At 35.6% G+C, this 17069-nt stretch overlaps 1 protein-coding gene across 24 annotated transcripts in view; it reads right to left on the bottom strand.

The window, feature by feature from the left end:
* The window catches only part of ADAM22 (ADAM metallopeptidase domain 22), a 266992-nt gene that overhangs the window by 40274 nt on the left and 209649 nt on the right, over positions 1-17069 (bottom strand). For 13 of the 24 annotated variants that reach the window (XR_014066643.1, XR_014066644.1, XR_014066642.1 and 10 more), the window contains 3 exons: positions 13795-13963; positions 10520-10634; positions 7352-7442 (listed from right to left, as the gene is read on the bottom strand). Coding sequence is in view for 17 of the 24 variants with exons in the window: in XM_081533917.1 (XP_081390043.1) it covers positions 7352-7442; positions 10520-10634; positions 13795-13963 (375 nt within the window). In the remaining 7 variants the exon portion in view is untranslated. Of the gene's footprint in view, positions 1-3949; positions 3968-7351; positions 7443-10519; positions 10635-13794; positions 13964-17069 lie in introns of all 24 variants that reach the window. The other 11 variants (XR_014066641.1, XM_081533901.1, XM_081533902.1 and 8 more) reach the window with 1 other exon arrangement.

Below are 17069 nucleotides of genomic sequence, written 5' to 3'. Positions count from 1 at the left end.
GCAAATATTTTAGACATGTGAATGAATTTTTCTATAAATAATAACCAAAAGAAAATAAAACTTATTTAGCTAAATTATTTTTCCTCACAAAGGATTTCTGCTATAAGAGAAATCTGATCTTTCCTTAAAGGGTCTACTGAACCATAATATTTAACTTAATAATCCTTACACATACTCAAAATGAGATCCTAATAAAAAAAAATTAAGTCTTAGCCTTAAGACTGAAGGAGGCACTTTTCCAAAGCTTTGTTGGTGACTGGGCTGTCTGCTATTGGAATTGTTACATTGCTGTCTGAAGAAATGTTGTGTACTATGTACTAAGTCACATTGACAGATGCATGAATATCACTATAACAATATTAAAAAAACTAAAAAACTAAGAAAGTCTTGGGGAAAAAAAAGGAGGGAGGTTTACAAGCAGAAAGTAAAGTGGCTAAAACAGGTAAGAGAGAGAAAAGAAATGGGGAAGGGAGTTTCTGCTTAAGGTATGGATCAGGAAGATATGAACTAATTATTTATTCTGATTCATATTATGTATGTTCAACAATGTATGTTCATTTCAGACAAAAGAATATTGCACTTGAATAGGATGTTTTATAAATCCAAGTTTAATGAAATCCAAGTTTAATGCTTTATAAATCCAAGTTTAATGAATTCAATTTAACTTGAATTAAATTCAAGTTTAATTGCACCTGAATAAGGATACTTCATAAATCCAAGTTTATTCTATTGCTATTTACAAAACTGCCTGAAAACTAAAATTCAAACTTCTAATCCTTATTGCAAAGTATATAGCTGCTAACTCCTAAAGCAATTATGCTAAAATAGAAACAATAGCATCAACTGAAAAATAGACGGAAGCCTTCCTTCCTGGAGATTTTAAAGAAAATAATCAATAGTCATCCTTCTAACTAGACAATATCTAAGAATTCTCCTTGGCTCCTCAGTCCCATGACTCTACCCTTCACAAGATGACACTGGCAGATTTTTATTTATTTATTTTTGCCATATTCATGGCATTTGGGATCCTAGTTCCCCAGCCAGGGATCTAACCTTGCCCCCTGCACTGGACCGCCAGGGAAGTCGCCAACGCTGGCAGATCTAAAGTGATATAATTCATGTATGAAGCTCCATCTCCCAGAATGGGACTTCTATCTTTTATTAGGCAGTTTATAAACAAAAAGAAAAAGAAAAAAAGGGCTTGCTTCTAATCTTTTTGCCAGACACGAAATTAAACCTATCACACATTCCTTTAATATAAAGAAAACCTGGGGTACACGTTCTTTGGTGGGAAAATTTACCAGGTTATCAGGTTTCTTCACAGAATCACTTACCTTACATTTCCAGTCATTTGAAAGTTATGCTGAGTTTGGCATTTCTGAGCCATTGTGTCATTAATTAAAGAATCTCACAACTGGCTACATACTTAATATGTATTTAGTGTCAAAGCAAAGCTGTATGTTCACCAATGCTTTCACACCAGGATGTGTGGGCCTCACTCATGTCAGGAATGCTGCCTTTCTCTTTAAGGACAACCATACCTACCTATCTCTTTCATCTGAGGATTAGAGAAACACAAAGTCTTCAGAGACCACATATTAATAACTTTCTTTACTAGAATGCTTCACAGGTTACAAAGAACTTTGTCTGCATTTGGAATTGGGGAAAGTTTAAGTGATTTCCCAAGACCACGTACTAGCAGGTAGATTTCTGATTCATTCTAGATTGGTCCTCCCACCATGGAACCTCAGAGCAAAACTTAATTTAAAAGCAACTCAAATTTTTTATTTCTATTCTCTGGCATCCTCTGGAATTGGGCACATCTTTATTGGAATATGTTCAGATATTTTCACAAGATTGTAAATTTCCTAATGCAGGCTTTGGTCCATTGGTCTTATCACCTTCTCTATAACCACTAAGATACATTCTAATAAAGGACAGTCCTTCAGAAGATATTTATATACTCACAACTTCCTGATCTAAAGTTCATTCCTTGCAGCTTCTCCATTTTAACAATTATTATATAGCCCTGAGATTCATTAGCTACAGACAATCATAAGGGCAAAAATAAACAAAATTTGTGCTGAAATATAAAAAAAAAAAAAATAGTACCTGCTGAAAAGTGACAATTCTCAAAATATGAACTAGACTTCAAAGAGTGGCCAAATTGATGAAACGGTGACTCAGTATTCATCATATACTGGTAATACTCCCAGTATTACCAGGAGGCATGAAATTACATCAGGCACAAAAAAGACATTTCAACAAAAATTTTCTTAACTGTACCTATGCATATATTGAGTTAGAATAAGAAATTGGTGCTCAGGTTTACGTATTTACCATTTTTTTGTAATGTGGGCAATTCCTTTATTCTGGAGAATACCCCTGGTGAGAACATGTCTTAGAGCACCATAACAATTTTGCTTATGTTACGTATTTATGACACTGTGCTTTCCTTTTCAAATAGTCAGCAATATTAAATTACACTACAGCCTTAATTCTTACGGAAATGGAGCTAAATCATCAGTTTTTGATCTTTGTAGTATAATTTTATTTTTCACTGAAGAAAGCCACCAAGCTTACATTTCTGGTATAACTGATCAACATCTACCCAACAGAAAGCATAAATAGCTTTGGCTCTTCTTCAGTGTTTTTTGGACACAGAGTTTAAAACATGTCACAAAGAAGTCTATTTCCTTTATTTAAATAATTTTGTTTCAGTTTTACTTTCTCCATTAATGATAGAAGTCAGTGACTCCAGAGCAAAATCATTATTTTCTAATATCTACGGCTAACTGGCCAGGATCTCAATGGGTACCCTGTGGGTACCACTTATGGCTAAAACCTTATACAGATTTTAAATTATAACATGGAAGGAAACAGAACAAAGTTTAAAATTCTAGTTTGTGAAAAAAAAATGAAAGCTGTGGCTAGGGCCTAATAAAGTGTCACATTTATTACATCTTATTTCTAATCTGCCTCAGACATTTCCTACAATTGTGGGAAAAGTTAGGAGCCTGCATAGGCATCTTGAGTACAAAACTAGTCTATATGATGTGGTCTTAGATGGTTAATTTCTAGGATATTTTAATTTTTTGGTATCAATAGTTAATAGCAATTATAAGTTTTTAAATGTGAAAAGTGAGAAGTGTACCTCAACATGGGCTAATTTAGATTTAGAAAAAATAGGCAAGTTATACCCCATCACATGAATGCTTTGTATCTCTTTAGACACTCCTGGCTAAACATAGATTTCAAGGTTATATGAATAGAGTGTCTGACTTTATGGGCTTGTTTATTAAAAAAAATATAGTGCGATAGGCAATCAGAGATTATTACTATGCAAATTATTTCTTTCAATACCTGTACAATTATCTAATCTGTAAAAAAAAAAAAAAATTCTTTTGCAGAGATAAAACAGATTCCTCAAATGCCAAGATGTTCTCCTGATCACAATAATGTGCCTATATAAATTTTATCATTTATTAATGAAAGTTAGCAAAATAACAACAATCACTAAAAATAAATTCCTTTAGAAATCATTGGGCAAGAAAAGTGTTATAAATGTGAAGAAAAGCCAATCAACTAATGTAAACAAAGGTGACACCTTAACATAAAGGAGTTTTGTTTTAGGTAGGAAAAAATCAACTTCTAAATACATATTACTAAAAAAGTAACACAAATAAGAATGACTAATTATAGTTTTGTTGGATGACAAAACCATTAAAACTAAATAATGATAGATCTATTTTAAACTAACACATTCCACAGCAACAGTACTAAAATGATCATTTCAAGGCCATGAAAAATCAAGATTAGTTTATGACCACTACAACATAAAAACAAAAGTAAACTTAATTTATAACAGTATGTATGAATTCCAAAGATGACAACAAGATTTAAACCTTTTGGTTTTCAGTTATATGTTCAGATTATTCTTATCACATACCTCTGCTCTCGATAGTTTCTTTTTATGGACAAGAAGAGAGAGAGAGAGAAAGAATTAGTTACCTAAAAAAATACATTAAGAGAAATCACTAAACATAAAAACATTTGATGAAAGATCTCCACTAGAATTTCTAATTGCAGAATTAAAATGAAGATCAAAAACACAGTCTGCCCCCACACACACACACAGACACAGACACACACACACACACACACTCACATACACAAATTTCACTTCATCTTTTGAAGAAATGACACCAAAGGGTTAGTGACAACATTTTCAAGTAACCATTGTTTAAAAGCATAAAGCTTCCGTTATTAAAAAGTAATTGTTTTCTCAATATCAACTGTATCATAGTAATGTCCTAAAGTCAACCTTATTTCAAATACAGGTTTTCAGACATGCACATTGATTTAAATAAGGAAATTAGTCAAGTTATATATATTAAATGTGTTTTCATGCAAATAAAAATGATAATTCATTCTTTTTGGAATATATGCCACAAACTAGAGCTCTTCCTAAGGATTTCAAATATGAAAACATAAATGTACATAAGAACATTTTGTGTATGACAGAGTGAGAATTGACAGCTCTTATGGACCTCCCATGTCATCACTACTTACTCACTGAAGTTTCACTGAAACCAACAGTGGTAACACTTTGTTCAAAGTCTCCTAAAATAAAATTGAATGAGTTTCAGAATAAATCATTCTGAAACAAAAATGTGTTCTAGAGAGTGTGGTAAGGAGGTGCCAATGATTTTTAATTTTTAAATAAAACAAGCTAATTTCAAACTTTCTATCCTGACCTAACTAGCTGTCAGTATTTTGAAGACTTGTTGGAAGGTCAAGCAACTAACAGGTAGGCTCCTTCTTCCAAGATCAAGGCTAATGTTGCCGTATAGATTTTGTTTGTAGCACTTTTACCTGCCAATCTATTTCATGAATTCTCTGGGCATCTTGCTTAATAATGAGCTCATGAGAGTAAAAGTGTCAATTTGATACTTAATATTTTTCATTCCTGAAATTATCATATACGGGAGAAAAATAAGCCAAAGTATTTCAATTCAACATGTTTTACTTTTTATCCTCTCAATCTGATTACCTGAGTGATCTACCAGTTACAAATGAGTATTCCTCATTTCCTATTCCTTCTATTACCCCAAGACTTGGAGAAGGGGTAGAAAGTTTAATTGGAAGGATTAATGAGAAAATGAGTTCTCAAGTCCTAAATTTGCTTAGCATTTTAAATAGAATACGTGAAACAGCATATTCATGAATTTAATTACTGTATTAAAATTTCTACATCCTTATTCTATTTTTATACAAATTCTGAATAAATGTAGTAACATTAAAACTTTCATCATTTGGGTTCAAATTATTTATGAAGAGAATACTGTGGTATGAACAAGATTCTGCAAAGTACATATATTCAGAAACAAAAAAGTGAAACCACTTGAATTTCAGAAAAATAAGAAATGATATACAGAAAGAAGTACTTTTCATTCTAATCATTAAAACAAACAGACACAGATAATTTCATTAGCAGTAGGATTAGATGTTCAGGTTTCATATTTTTGAAAGGGTAATTTTTTCCAAGATTGTAAACATGAAATATCAGTTTGCATCAGTAGGTGGCAGAAAACTAACAGAACTAACAATTTTGCTTTCCCTCTCGCATGACCAAATGAAATCACTGAGCTACTTCAAAATAGCAACGGTTGTGATGGCAACTACTACATGCTGCTGCTGCTGCTAAGTCGCTTCAGTCGTGTCCGACTCTGTGCGACCCCATAGACGGCAGCCCACCAGGCTCCGCCGTCCCTGGGATTCTCCAGGCAAGAATACTGGAGTGGGTTGCTATTTCCTTCTCCAGTGCATGAAAGGGAAAAGTGAAAGTGAAGTCGCTCAGTCGTGTCCGACTCCTAGCGACCCCATGGGTCTGCAGCCTACCAGGCTTCCACCCATGGGATTTTCCAGGCAAGAGTACTGGAGCGGGGTGCCATTGCCTTCTCCAACTACTACATGAGCCTTGCACAAAGGAAGTCAAGGAAATAGTGTGACGCCAAGATAGGGCTAATTCACCTGAGGTATAAGGAGAGCTCAAACAATATATGTACAGAAAAGCCTTTCTTTCAGACATATAATTTTATACTCCAAATTATGCTGAAATCAGCTGGTGCAAATGTAAGCATGCAAAGTGCCAAACAATCTGCACGTTAAAGAGGCATTTGCTACACTATGCTAGGCCATGTTAACCATATTATGCTAAACTTTACCCTGTTGTCTGTGCTATTTGTTAACACAGGCTTGCACAAATGTCTTTGTGCGTTTTAGTACTTACAACATAGAAAGTTTATCCTGGCAGTCAACTAATTATTCTCTCTTTTCAGCCAAAATAACTTCAGTGTTTTGACCTCACAGCCAGCAAGACCCATATACTAGTTCAAAGAGGTGTCTTTTAATTCAGTTGGATTAAAACCATGTCAGGCAGTGATAATAATAATAACAAATGATTATATACACTATGCTAGTCAATGCCTAGTCAAAAAAGTTTGCTTCATTTAAGTTTTATTTTATTAAACATAAGTTATTTGAATACTAAGGAAACTTTTCACATCATAAGTTGAAGTACTCAACAAGGGAAATGAGCACATTAAGTATACAAAAAGTTTGGAATGTGTGAAATCATTGACTTAGCTAAATGCTAAGGGGATCCAATATTCAAAAGTTACATAATGTGTAACTTTTTAAATCTTGCACATAGAACCAAAGAATTGTAAGCTGAACTTTGAAGCTTAAGAATTAGGTTTCTAAAAATTGTAACTTATAGTTGAATTTTAATTTTAACACATTACATCTCTGAAGAGTTTTTCCTTCCCACAAAACACACACATATTTAACAAATAACAGTGTCTTCTTCACATTGGTTGGGGAGAGGTTTGGCTCTTGGCAGGATCCCTGCTCTTAGCAGGAAGCACTAAGGAGCAGATCCTGCTCTTGATCTTGTTGATATCACCCTTGTTACTAAACGCTATGCTCTCTAATACACCATTCTGCCTAGATTTGGGGGAATGGGTTTAAGTCAAGAGAATCTGCATCACTAAAGAGCCAACCAACACAGCCTTTGTATGAGACACGATTTAGACTGATTTTACTTCATGTAATGGTTTTAAAATAATATTCAGTATTTTTAGAATAGATGGGAGTTAATCTCAAAATCTAAAAAATGATAAATTATTGTTACCTCTAATCATGCCAAGGATCATCACGGATTGAATACTGAACCAGACTGATCTTCACTGAAGGTTTATTTATCCAATGATACAAAAATTTCTAGAATCATTTAGATAAATATTTTAAAGTACAGTTTGACAGTAATATACTGAGCCATTTCACTTACTTATAGCCCCATGCAGTAATGCCCAATATGAGGGCCAGCACTAAAATGGTGCCAGCAATTATGCCTATTATAATATTGGTACCAGCAACACCTGGAGGGAGAAAAGAAACAATGAAGATCAGTGAATACAGCTGAAATTTTGATATAAAGTTCTTTCAGGAACTTTATTCTCAGATTAATGATCATCACACTAATAATATTTGTTTTAAAAAGTGAGCATTTTTTCCTTTACACAGTTTTAATTTTAGAGAAGCTTTATCCCAAATTTTATTTATTTATTCAGATGTAATTGTGACAAAACACTATATCGGCTTCAGGCATATGACAATGATTTGATATTCCTATATATCTTGAAATTAAAAGTAGGTATTTTAAAGGAAGAGAAATCAACCATAACTTAACAATTTGATCAATTGTCTTTTGAAAAATAATTATTTGCGGATGTTCCCTTTTCATTCTTGTCCAAGTGCATTTTGAATGATTTTATTTTCCATGTATCTTTCTGGAAAATATAATGAGGTCATTGAACTAAAACAAAGAATAAAGATAAGGAGAAGAAAGGAGTATCACTATATAGCACAACACCTCTGGGGAGGAATACTTAGAAATCATCTTTTGGACTCCAACATCTTCCCTAGAAATTCTAGAAATGTTATTGTTCTTATCACTCCATTTTCACAACTAATGTAAGGTCCTTATTTTGTGTGATATTTTGTCTGTGTAAATATAAGCTTCTAAAGGGAGAAAACATGGCTACAGACGGTCAGGTGGTATAGATGATAAAAGACTGTAGTTCCCAGTCTTGCCAATAATGGCTGTGGTATCCGGGAAAAACAATGGAAAAGACAGAGTCAGGTGAGCTGGAGACTGGTGCTGATGACCTGTGAGAGCGAGGATGCACCAGATTGGCAGGGGGCCAGGGCTGGAGATAAGGACTGGGTGATGGTACTTTCGTGTCCAGCAGCAACAATGGTCAGACAGGCTGTGATGCAATTCTTAAGGGATCACAGCCGTGAAAGGGGCCTAGTGAGTCAAAGGACTGGACAACAAGCACAAGTAAAAGCCCAAGAGCAGAAAACACAGGCTGGAGGCCTGCCTGGCTCCTGGCTCAGAAGACCTGTTTGGTTGATAAAGACTTATATCCCATGCTAAATTGCAGGGCTCTCACCCAGGGCAGCTTAGTTAGCTCTTTGTCTGCTGCACTCCTGAGGAATCAAAGGCAGTAATCATGGATGACTGGAACAGATTCCAATTCCCCATAACGGAGTGGCAGCCTCTCTGTCTGGGAGCCCTCAGGAGTCACATGGGACAGCAGGGCTCAGACATCCAGGAGCCTGGCAGACTCCACCCTGCCCCAGTCGTCTGTGCGATAGTGGGTGCAGATACCAGAGGACTCCTGGGGCATTGGGATTTTCCCACTCTAAGACCTAGCCCATCTCCCCTTCCTTTCTTTCCAGAAATTTAACATGTGTGAGTGCTTAGTCACTCAGTCATGTCTGACTCTTTCCAATCCTTTTAACTAGCTTGCCAGGCTCCTCTGTCCAGGGGATTTTTCAGGTAAGAATGCTAGGGTTGCCATTTCCTCCCTCAGGGGATCTTCCCAACCCAGGGACTGAACCAGCATCTCCTGTGTCTTCTGCATTGCAGGCAGATACTTTACCCACTGAGCCATGGGGAAAGCTCCAGAAATTTAACAGGGCTCAATAGACCCTGAGGCTGGGAAGGAGGGCAGGAGGAGAAAGGGGTGTCAGAGAATGAGATGGTTGGATGGCATCAATGACTCAATGGACATTAGTTTGAGCAAACTCTGGGAGATAATGAAGGACAGGGAAGCCTGGCGTGCTGTAGTCCATGGGTCAAAAAGTCAGACACGACTGAGCGTCTGAACAACAACAATACACTCAAATGCTAGTCCTGATTACTTCTAAGTAACAGTATGACTTTTGACAAGCCAGTTAAATCCACAGACTTGAAGAGGCTTCTTTCTGCATTAAGTGCAGGAACCAGCCCCACAACTATTGCTAAGACTGAAGATGCCAAAATCCTAGTCACTCTGAGTTTTATTATGAAAGTCACATTGACTAATACATTTAACCTGTATGGATGATTAGAATGAAACTAATAATTTCCTCATTCTTTGGAGCTGAATGGACTTTAAGACTTGAACATTATTTTATGCAGAAAAATACTCAATAATGAAATGATAAAAATAGTTTAAAAAGGGACATTCATCTTCAAGGTATGTCTTCTTTCCACTATCTGCATGTAATTTCTACTTCTCCATTTGGGCCACTCTTGCTTTTAGAACTACACCTGCTGCTTCTTATCCATGTCAAACCCCTTCCAGGCACCTTAGCCAAGGTTACTACTTCTAGAATTACCTACAGTAGAGGCTACAGAATTGGAGTTTAATATAGATGTGGTTCTTTAAGAGAGAATATTAAAGTTAAAATATTTTTAAAATCAATTCAAATTTTTCCTCATTTACTTAGTCCCAATATATAAAAAGTATAAAATATAAAATCATACACTTGAAAATTCTGACTATTTTCTTCATTTAAAAGAAATACTAGGGCTTCCCTGGTGGGCCAGTGGTAAGGAATCTGCCTGCCAATGCAGGAGACACAGGTTTGATCCCTGGTCCAGGAAGATTCTATAAGCCATGGAGCAACTAAGCCTGTTCACAACAACTATTGAGCCTATGTTCTCGAGCTCGTGCTCCGCAACAAGAGAAGCCACCACAACAAGCAGCCCACACTCTGCAACTAGAGAGTAACCCCCACTCACCACAACTAGAGGAAGCCCATGCACAGCAACAAAGACCCAGCATAGCCAATAAATAAAAATTAAATTATATTAAAAAAAAAGATACTAGGATTTGCTGTCAGCTCCAAATAAGTACAATACTTGGAAAATATCAGCCTGATATAGAACAAGATATGGCTAAATCAGTAGACTAAGTTATACTGAATATTTCATATTACAAGATAATGGAAATAATTGGTTTCATAATGAGGGCCCCAAATGTACATTGTAATTAATTCATTATTACATGGATTTAACTTATATTTGACTTATATAAAAGTAATCCAAACTCAGCTTAGGAAGGGCACTTTTCTCTTTCCTTGTGCATAAAGACAACATAATGGGACCAAATTAAGTACCTACCATTGCCAGACAGTGTAATGCCAGCCTTTGCATCATCATTGTAAGGGAAGTAAGTGCTGCAGTCTTCACCTACCCAGTGTCTGTTACACACACACTTCAGCTCATTACTGCAAACCTGAAATCCAAAATCAATCTAGCATCAACACTAACTCTTAGGTACAGAGGCATGAAAAATAAACATTAATTTTAAAAAATAAAAATTAATTGTATTAATTTCTAATAATTACACGCCTAGAATTAGATGAGACTGGACATTTATTGTACTTTCTTCCTATTTCTAATTACTTACTAATTATCTTACTCAAAAAATATTTTCTAGAGAGCAACAGTCGACCCCGAGAAAACAACAAAGTTTAAAAGAGAATTTACATTTCTTGCACAAAAATCCATGATCAATTTGAATTTTTTTAACTCAAATTTTACGAGGGAGATTTTTAAAAATTAAGCAGAATTACAATCATTTTCCAATTATCCAATACAAAGTTTTCTTCTTCTAAAGAAAGGCTCTTTATATCAAAATGTTATTCATCTTTAGGAAGCAGATAAGATAAAGGGAAATCTGACAAAGAAGAGGGGAGGCCTGAGGCTTTGCAGTGGTCTAAGAAGAAAGCTTCACAAAACCATAACCTGGGCACCTCAACCCAAGCTCCAGAGCTTAGCTATCTCAGGGGTCATGGAAACTGAGAAGTCCTTCAAACAAAGCCTAGGAGAAAAATTCACATAAACTGGCACCAAATTTTTAAAAATTATCAGACAATAATCTTCACTTATATATCCAGGAAACAGAACCTATGTTTCTGTTCTAAAATCTTATTATTCAAAGCAAATTTGAAAGGAATGAGAAGTAGGAGAGAATTCAGTTAGGGCTGAGTTCAGAGAAGTTCTTCAGGACTCAGGTTTGATGGGATGGGTTTCTCATTTTTGTCTGCTTGAATCTGTCAGAAGACAACATACATGTAGATTTAACTGTACTATAAATATGATCAACAAATTGCAGATTTCAAATTAATTCAGATTAGCAACTTTCTGCAGATTAACAAATATGCAGGAAGAAACAAACCAAAAAAAAGGCCTGAGTTTGAGACTCCACTTCACCAACTGTCTTTTCAACAGATCAGGTCAATAACCAGGTCAACTGGTTTCTCCAAGTATGTTTCCACATCATGCAGCAGCACCAGTGATACAGTGACAAGAACAGTGACACTGTTGCACAATGATCATAATAAACACAGTCACAGCTGACATTATTGAATATTCACTGTGTCACAGGGATCCATCTAAGCATTATGTATCAGTTACAGGTGTTAATTCATTGATTCTTCACAACAATCCTGCATCCTGTATCCTAGGCAATATTATTATTCCCACTTTATAGAAGAATAGAGTGAAACACAGACAGGCTAACTAATTTGCCCAATCTCACCCAGTTAGTAAGGAGGAGAGCTGAATTTCACACTCAAACTGTCTGGTTCCAAGCCCACACTCTTAACCTACACGATGTAGAGTATATAGAGAATACCTACTGTATTTTACATTTTAATTTTTGTCACATATACAAAGTTGAGTCACTATAAGTTAAAGACACATAGGATATAACCTTTCTGTATTATGCATAATTATTATAAATGATTGGATGCTATTTGCCACCTGATTTACTTGTGTCTATCACTCATTTGTGTGTACATGTGTGCTAAGTCGCTTCAGTTGTGTCCAATCCTTTGCGACCCTATGGACTGGAGACTGCCAGGCTCCTCTGTCCATGGGGATTCTCCAGGAGAGAATACTGGAGTGGGTTGCAATGCCCTCCTACACGGGATCTTCTTGAACCAGGGATCGAACCTGCATCTCTTAGGTCTCCTGCACTGGCAGGTGGGTTCCTTACTACTAGCGCCACCTGGGAAGCCCCATCACTCATCACTCATTTACTTATTCCTTAAACAAACAGTTAATTAACACAACTCTGTGTTACATACTCAGGACTTCTAGATGAATAAGATACAGTTATTCATTAGCATTATGATCAAGAAATTATTCCATTGTACTTATCTCCATCCCCCAAAAAGCATCTCTCCCTAACATTCTATTACTTATAAGATTTAGCAGATTCCTTTAAAACAAGGAGCAAAACTACTTCCTATATACCTTCTCTATTCTCCTGTGCCAGAAGAATTCCTATTCTTAGGCAACAGGTAACAATTAGTAAGACCTCCCTTAGGAAATTCTTGGTGTATCCCTCAGGGATATACACGGAATGACCAGGACTGAAGGCTTACACTTCCAGGACAAGGATTCTCAACTGGATAGTATAACCCGAAGGAACCCAGAGAGGATAAAAAGAAAATCAGGGCACATGCTAAAAGAAAAAGATTCAAGAAATTTTCGTTAGTGTAGGAATTCCTAACTGAAAATGACAAAACTGTAATTGCTAATAGAGCATGTTTATTTAACCTATAAATTTACCTATATCTTGTCAGATATATGGAGGAAGATAGAATATATGCAGGAAGATAGAATTTAAATACCACCATTTTTTCTATTTGGGCTTCCCAGGTGGCACAGTGGTAAAGAATCTGCCTACCAATGCTGGAGATGCAAGAGACGTGGGTATAATCCCTGGGTCAGGAAGATCTCCTGGAGGAGGAAATGGCAAACCACTCCAGTAATCTTGCCTGGAAAATCCCATGGACGGAGGAGTGAGACAGGCTACAGCCCATGGGGTCACAAAGAATCAGACATGACTGAGCACCACCAGCACCACCATTCTTTCTATTCATCTCTGAGATTCATTTCCTTAATTATTCTGCTTCTATTTCTAGACGTTATCCTCAGCTGGTACCCACTGTTTTGGTCAAGGCAATTACTTATGGTCTGTTCTAAATGGTCAGTGCCTGGACCATACCAGTTGTTAAGTATTGTGGCCACTGCCCCTACTTTGTACTCCCTTTTTCATCCCATTATAGTTTGTTAAAATTTGTCTCCTAAGTCACTTGTAGAAAACTCAGATTATATTAAATTAGACCCATTTAACCTAATAAGAGTGAGAAATAGAAGAATTTGGTTAGGAAGATAAAACTTTTTCTCATTCTCAAGCTTTCACAGATTACACAACAGAAATACACAAATGACTATGACCACATGACTGTTTATATACTAGCTGGAGAAACATGGACAAGCATATTTTCCTTTATTACAGAAATAGGCTGTTCAGGGTCATATCTGTTTCTCTGATGTAAAATAACTAAATAGATCCCTATGGTGAGGTAGTGAATACTTACTCCATTTCCTGAACAAACAGTGCCTTCTTTATTGCTTAAGCAAGTACTAAAGTTGAAGGAAGCCACAGGAAGACACCTGTGTTCTAAGCACATCATTTTGGGACCACAGGGTGTCCCGTCTTCCACATAGCCAAGGTCGACATCTTCATCAAGCTTAACATGCCCACCACTAAAAATAAATGGAGAGCAAAAAGAAAGCGGTATTCCATTAATTTACATTTATCTTGAGACTACATTTAAAAACTTAAAAGTAGGCAATATCACTTTCTCTATTTTCTCTTTATTACCTAATTTTAAAAGTAGCATAAACATTTTCAATCTCTAAATGGAGAAAGCAATTGAATCTTTTGATCTAATTATTTTCAGAGATATTTATATACCTTAGGATTTAAACATAATTATTATAACAAGGGCCTGAAATGGCTTTATCATTTTCCTTTGGCTACTATGCCATGTACATACAAGTCAAGTAAGCCATTATTAATATTTGATTTGATAAATAAGTACCTTCAAGATTTTAAATACATTTCAAACAATGATGAGAATTTTTTAGTTTTGGTTACATTTCCCAAAAAGATTGTTCTATTTACAAACTACAGTTGACCTTTGAACAACATAGGGGGTAGGGGTACCACCCCTCCATGCAGTTGAAAATCCAAGTTCCACATCCACAGATTCAACCAATGGGAAATTATGTAGTGTTGTAGCACATATTTATAAAAAAAAAAAAAAAAAAAAAAAGACCTGTATTTACTGAAAAGAATATGCACATAAATGGACCCTTGTAGTTCAAACCAGTGTTGCTCAAGGGTCAGCTGTATATTTGAGAATGGCTAAACTATTGCAACAACTATTCAATATAGCAACCCATACATCAGGCAGGAGTAAAAAAGAAACAGGATAAAAACAATTAAATAAACAGGATAGTGACTGAAAATGTACATTCATAATCTATTTATTCATATAGTACCATGTCAATGCTACTACAAAAATTTCCATTCTTATTGTTTATTTATTTTTATCAAAATTATGCATGCATATAGTTTTATGAGTTAAATAGGCAAATTAGTTTTTACAATGCAATAAAGGGATACATTGCCCCTACTCCTCTTATATCCTTCCTTGGAGGAAATCACTTTCTACTCTTAACTGATTCTTTTGTTATTTATGTACATATTTTTAAATAATGAGTTTGTATCACTATTTTTAGTTTTCCTATATTCAGTATTATCAGTTGACTGCCCTCTATGGAATTTCAGAATTCATCTCTTTCCCCTTTCCTTCCATCACACATTTTGTTGATCAATATTTAAATCAACAACAAATCATGCATTGTTAGGACTTAGTAAACGAGTGATGTAGTGCACCATAATTACAGCTTTTCTTTTACTTGTATTACTTCTCATTTTCCCTCAGATTAGTAAGTCTCTTATTTGTTAAATGAATTATCTATCACTAACTCAAAATTACTCCAACCCTGCTGCCAAAATCTCCACTTAAGATGTGTCTGAACATCAGTTCATCTTGCTGAAATAATCTCTCCTAGAGTTTCCACTTGTAGTTCCCCTGCTCCTATCTGATCTGGTTGGCCCCTGTAAATGGTACAGAGCTGGGTATCTCGGCTTTGTCCAAGATACTATTCATTGGAGGACTTCCCGGTCTCTCTCCACAGTGGATATGTTGTTTCCTAAATTCCCTACGTCTCTTTCTTAGTTTTCTTCTTTATTTTGGTGGAGCACAGTTTCTAAGAGCTTCCTGAGAAAGGACTTAGGGGAGTAAACTTGGGGGAAACTTGCATATCTAAATGTCTCTTTATTTTCTACCCTCACACTCAATTCATATTTTGCCTGAGTACAGAATTCTACTTTGGAAATTATTTTCTCCATTGTCTTTCAGATCCCAGCACTCCTGTTAATAGATTTGAAACCATTCTAATGCCTAATCTTTTTTTTTTCCTCTCCTCTCTGGAAACAGTTGGGATTCTTTTTCCTTAGGTTCTGAAATTTCATAATGATAAGTTTTGATGTATTACTAATTTCACAGATTTCACCTTGCACCTGGTGAGCCTGGCAATATGGAAATTCAAGTCCAAAGGTTCTAGATAATGCTCTTGGAGTTAGTCATTGCTAATTTCCTCCCTGCTGTTTTCTCTGTTTTTTATTATTTCTAACACGGTGAGCTTTACTCTATGTCTCTTTCTTTGTCTCTTTTACTCTACTTTCTGGGAGATAATGTCAACTATAGAGTTTAACGTTTGCCCTCATTTTTTTTTTTTTAATTTCTAACAGCTTTCCTTTGTTTTCTCTTTATGTTCCTTATTTTTAAAAATTCTACCCTATTCTTGTTTCATGATAGAAGTATCTTAAAATATTTATAGGTAGTTGTTGCATTTTCTGGTCATTTCTCTCTCTCTCTCTTCATGTCAGAGTCTTTCTTCACAAATCTGATCATCTGTTCATATTTGAGTTGGGGAACCAGACAGATGATTGGAAGTTCTGGGACTTTCTGACTGAACATCAATGAGGCTAGACCACTTCTGTACAACTCTGATAACTGATTTTTCTGCTGGCAATCAGCTTGGAAACCTTCTATTTTATTCTTTGCAGTCTGTAAAGCTCAAATCTTTCATGGGAGGGTGAGCAGTCACCAGCTTAGCTGGGTCAGGGAAGTAAGCTGTAGTTGTAGAAGCTTCTCTAACAGAGTTCACCTATCTTTTTCATTTGAGTTCCTTCCTCTATCCCCAAATCCTTTATTCACTCTTCCAGAAGTAGATGATGCTGCCCATTTTGAGCCTTTTGGGACTGGTAGTACATATTGAGTCAGTTTCTTAGTTTTCCCCATTATTGACTGAGAACTTCAGCATTTTTAGTTTTGCTAATCATCTGCCACACATCTATTTGTTCTCCATGTTCTAGAATTTTGTTGCTGCTGTTTCCTCTCCCTTTTTCTGCTTCCTTATGGATATACAAATTCTAGAAAAAAATCTATTTAGTGTCATTTTAGTGGGATTTCATAAGGGAGCAAAAGAAGATGCATCTATTTAATCCACTGATAAGAATGAAATGCAAACTAAACCCTGCAAGATTTAACTGGACAATTAAACATAACTCTAGCTACCATATAATAGTCCACATTCAACTAATTCTTCCCTTCTATCTGTTCTCTGTCAGGATTTACTTAATCATCCCTATGGACTAGAATCCATTTCACCTTACTAACATACACATGAACTGAAAACAGAAGTAATCTTAAGCTTCATTTCTGGGAAATAAGAT

This window comes from Giraffa tippelskirchi, chromosome 10, assembly GCF_054371585.1.
Source record: "Giraffa tippelskirchi isolate mGirTip1 chromosome 10, T2T-mGirTip1v1.2.pri, whole genome shotgun sequence".
NCBI classification, from domain to species: domain Eukaryota; kingdom Metazoa; phylum Chordata; class Mammalia; order Artiodactyla; family Giraffidae; genus Giraffa; species Giraffa tippelskirchi.
This window is presented reverse-complemented; position numbering and strand designations above follow the sequence as displayed.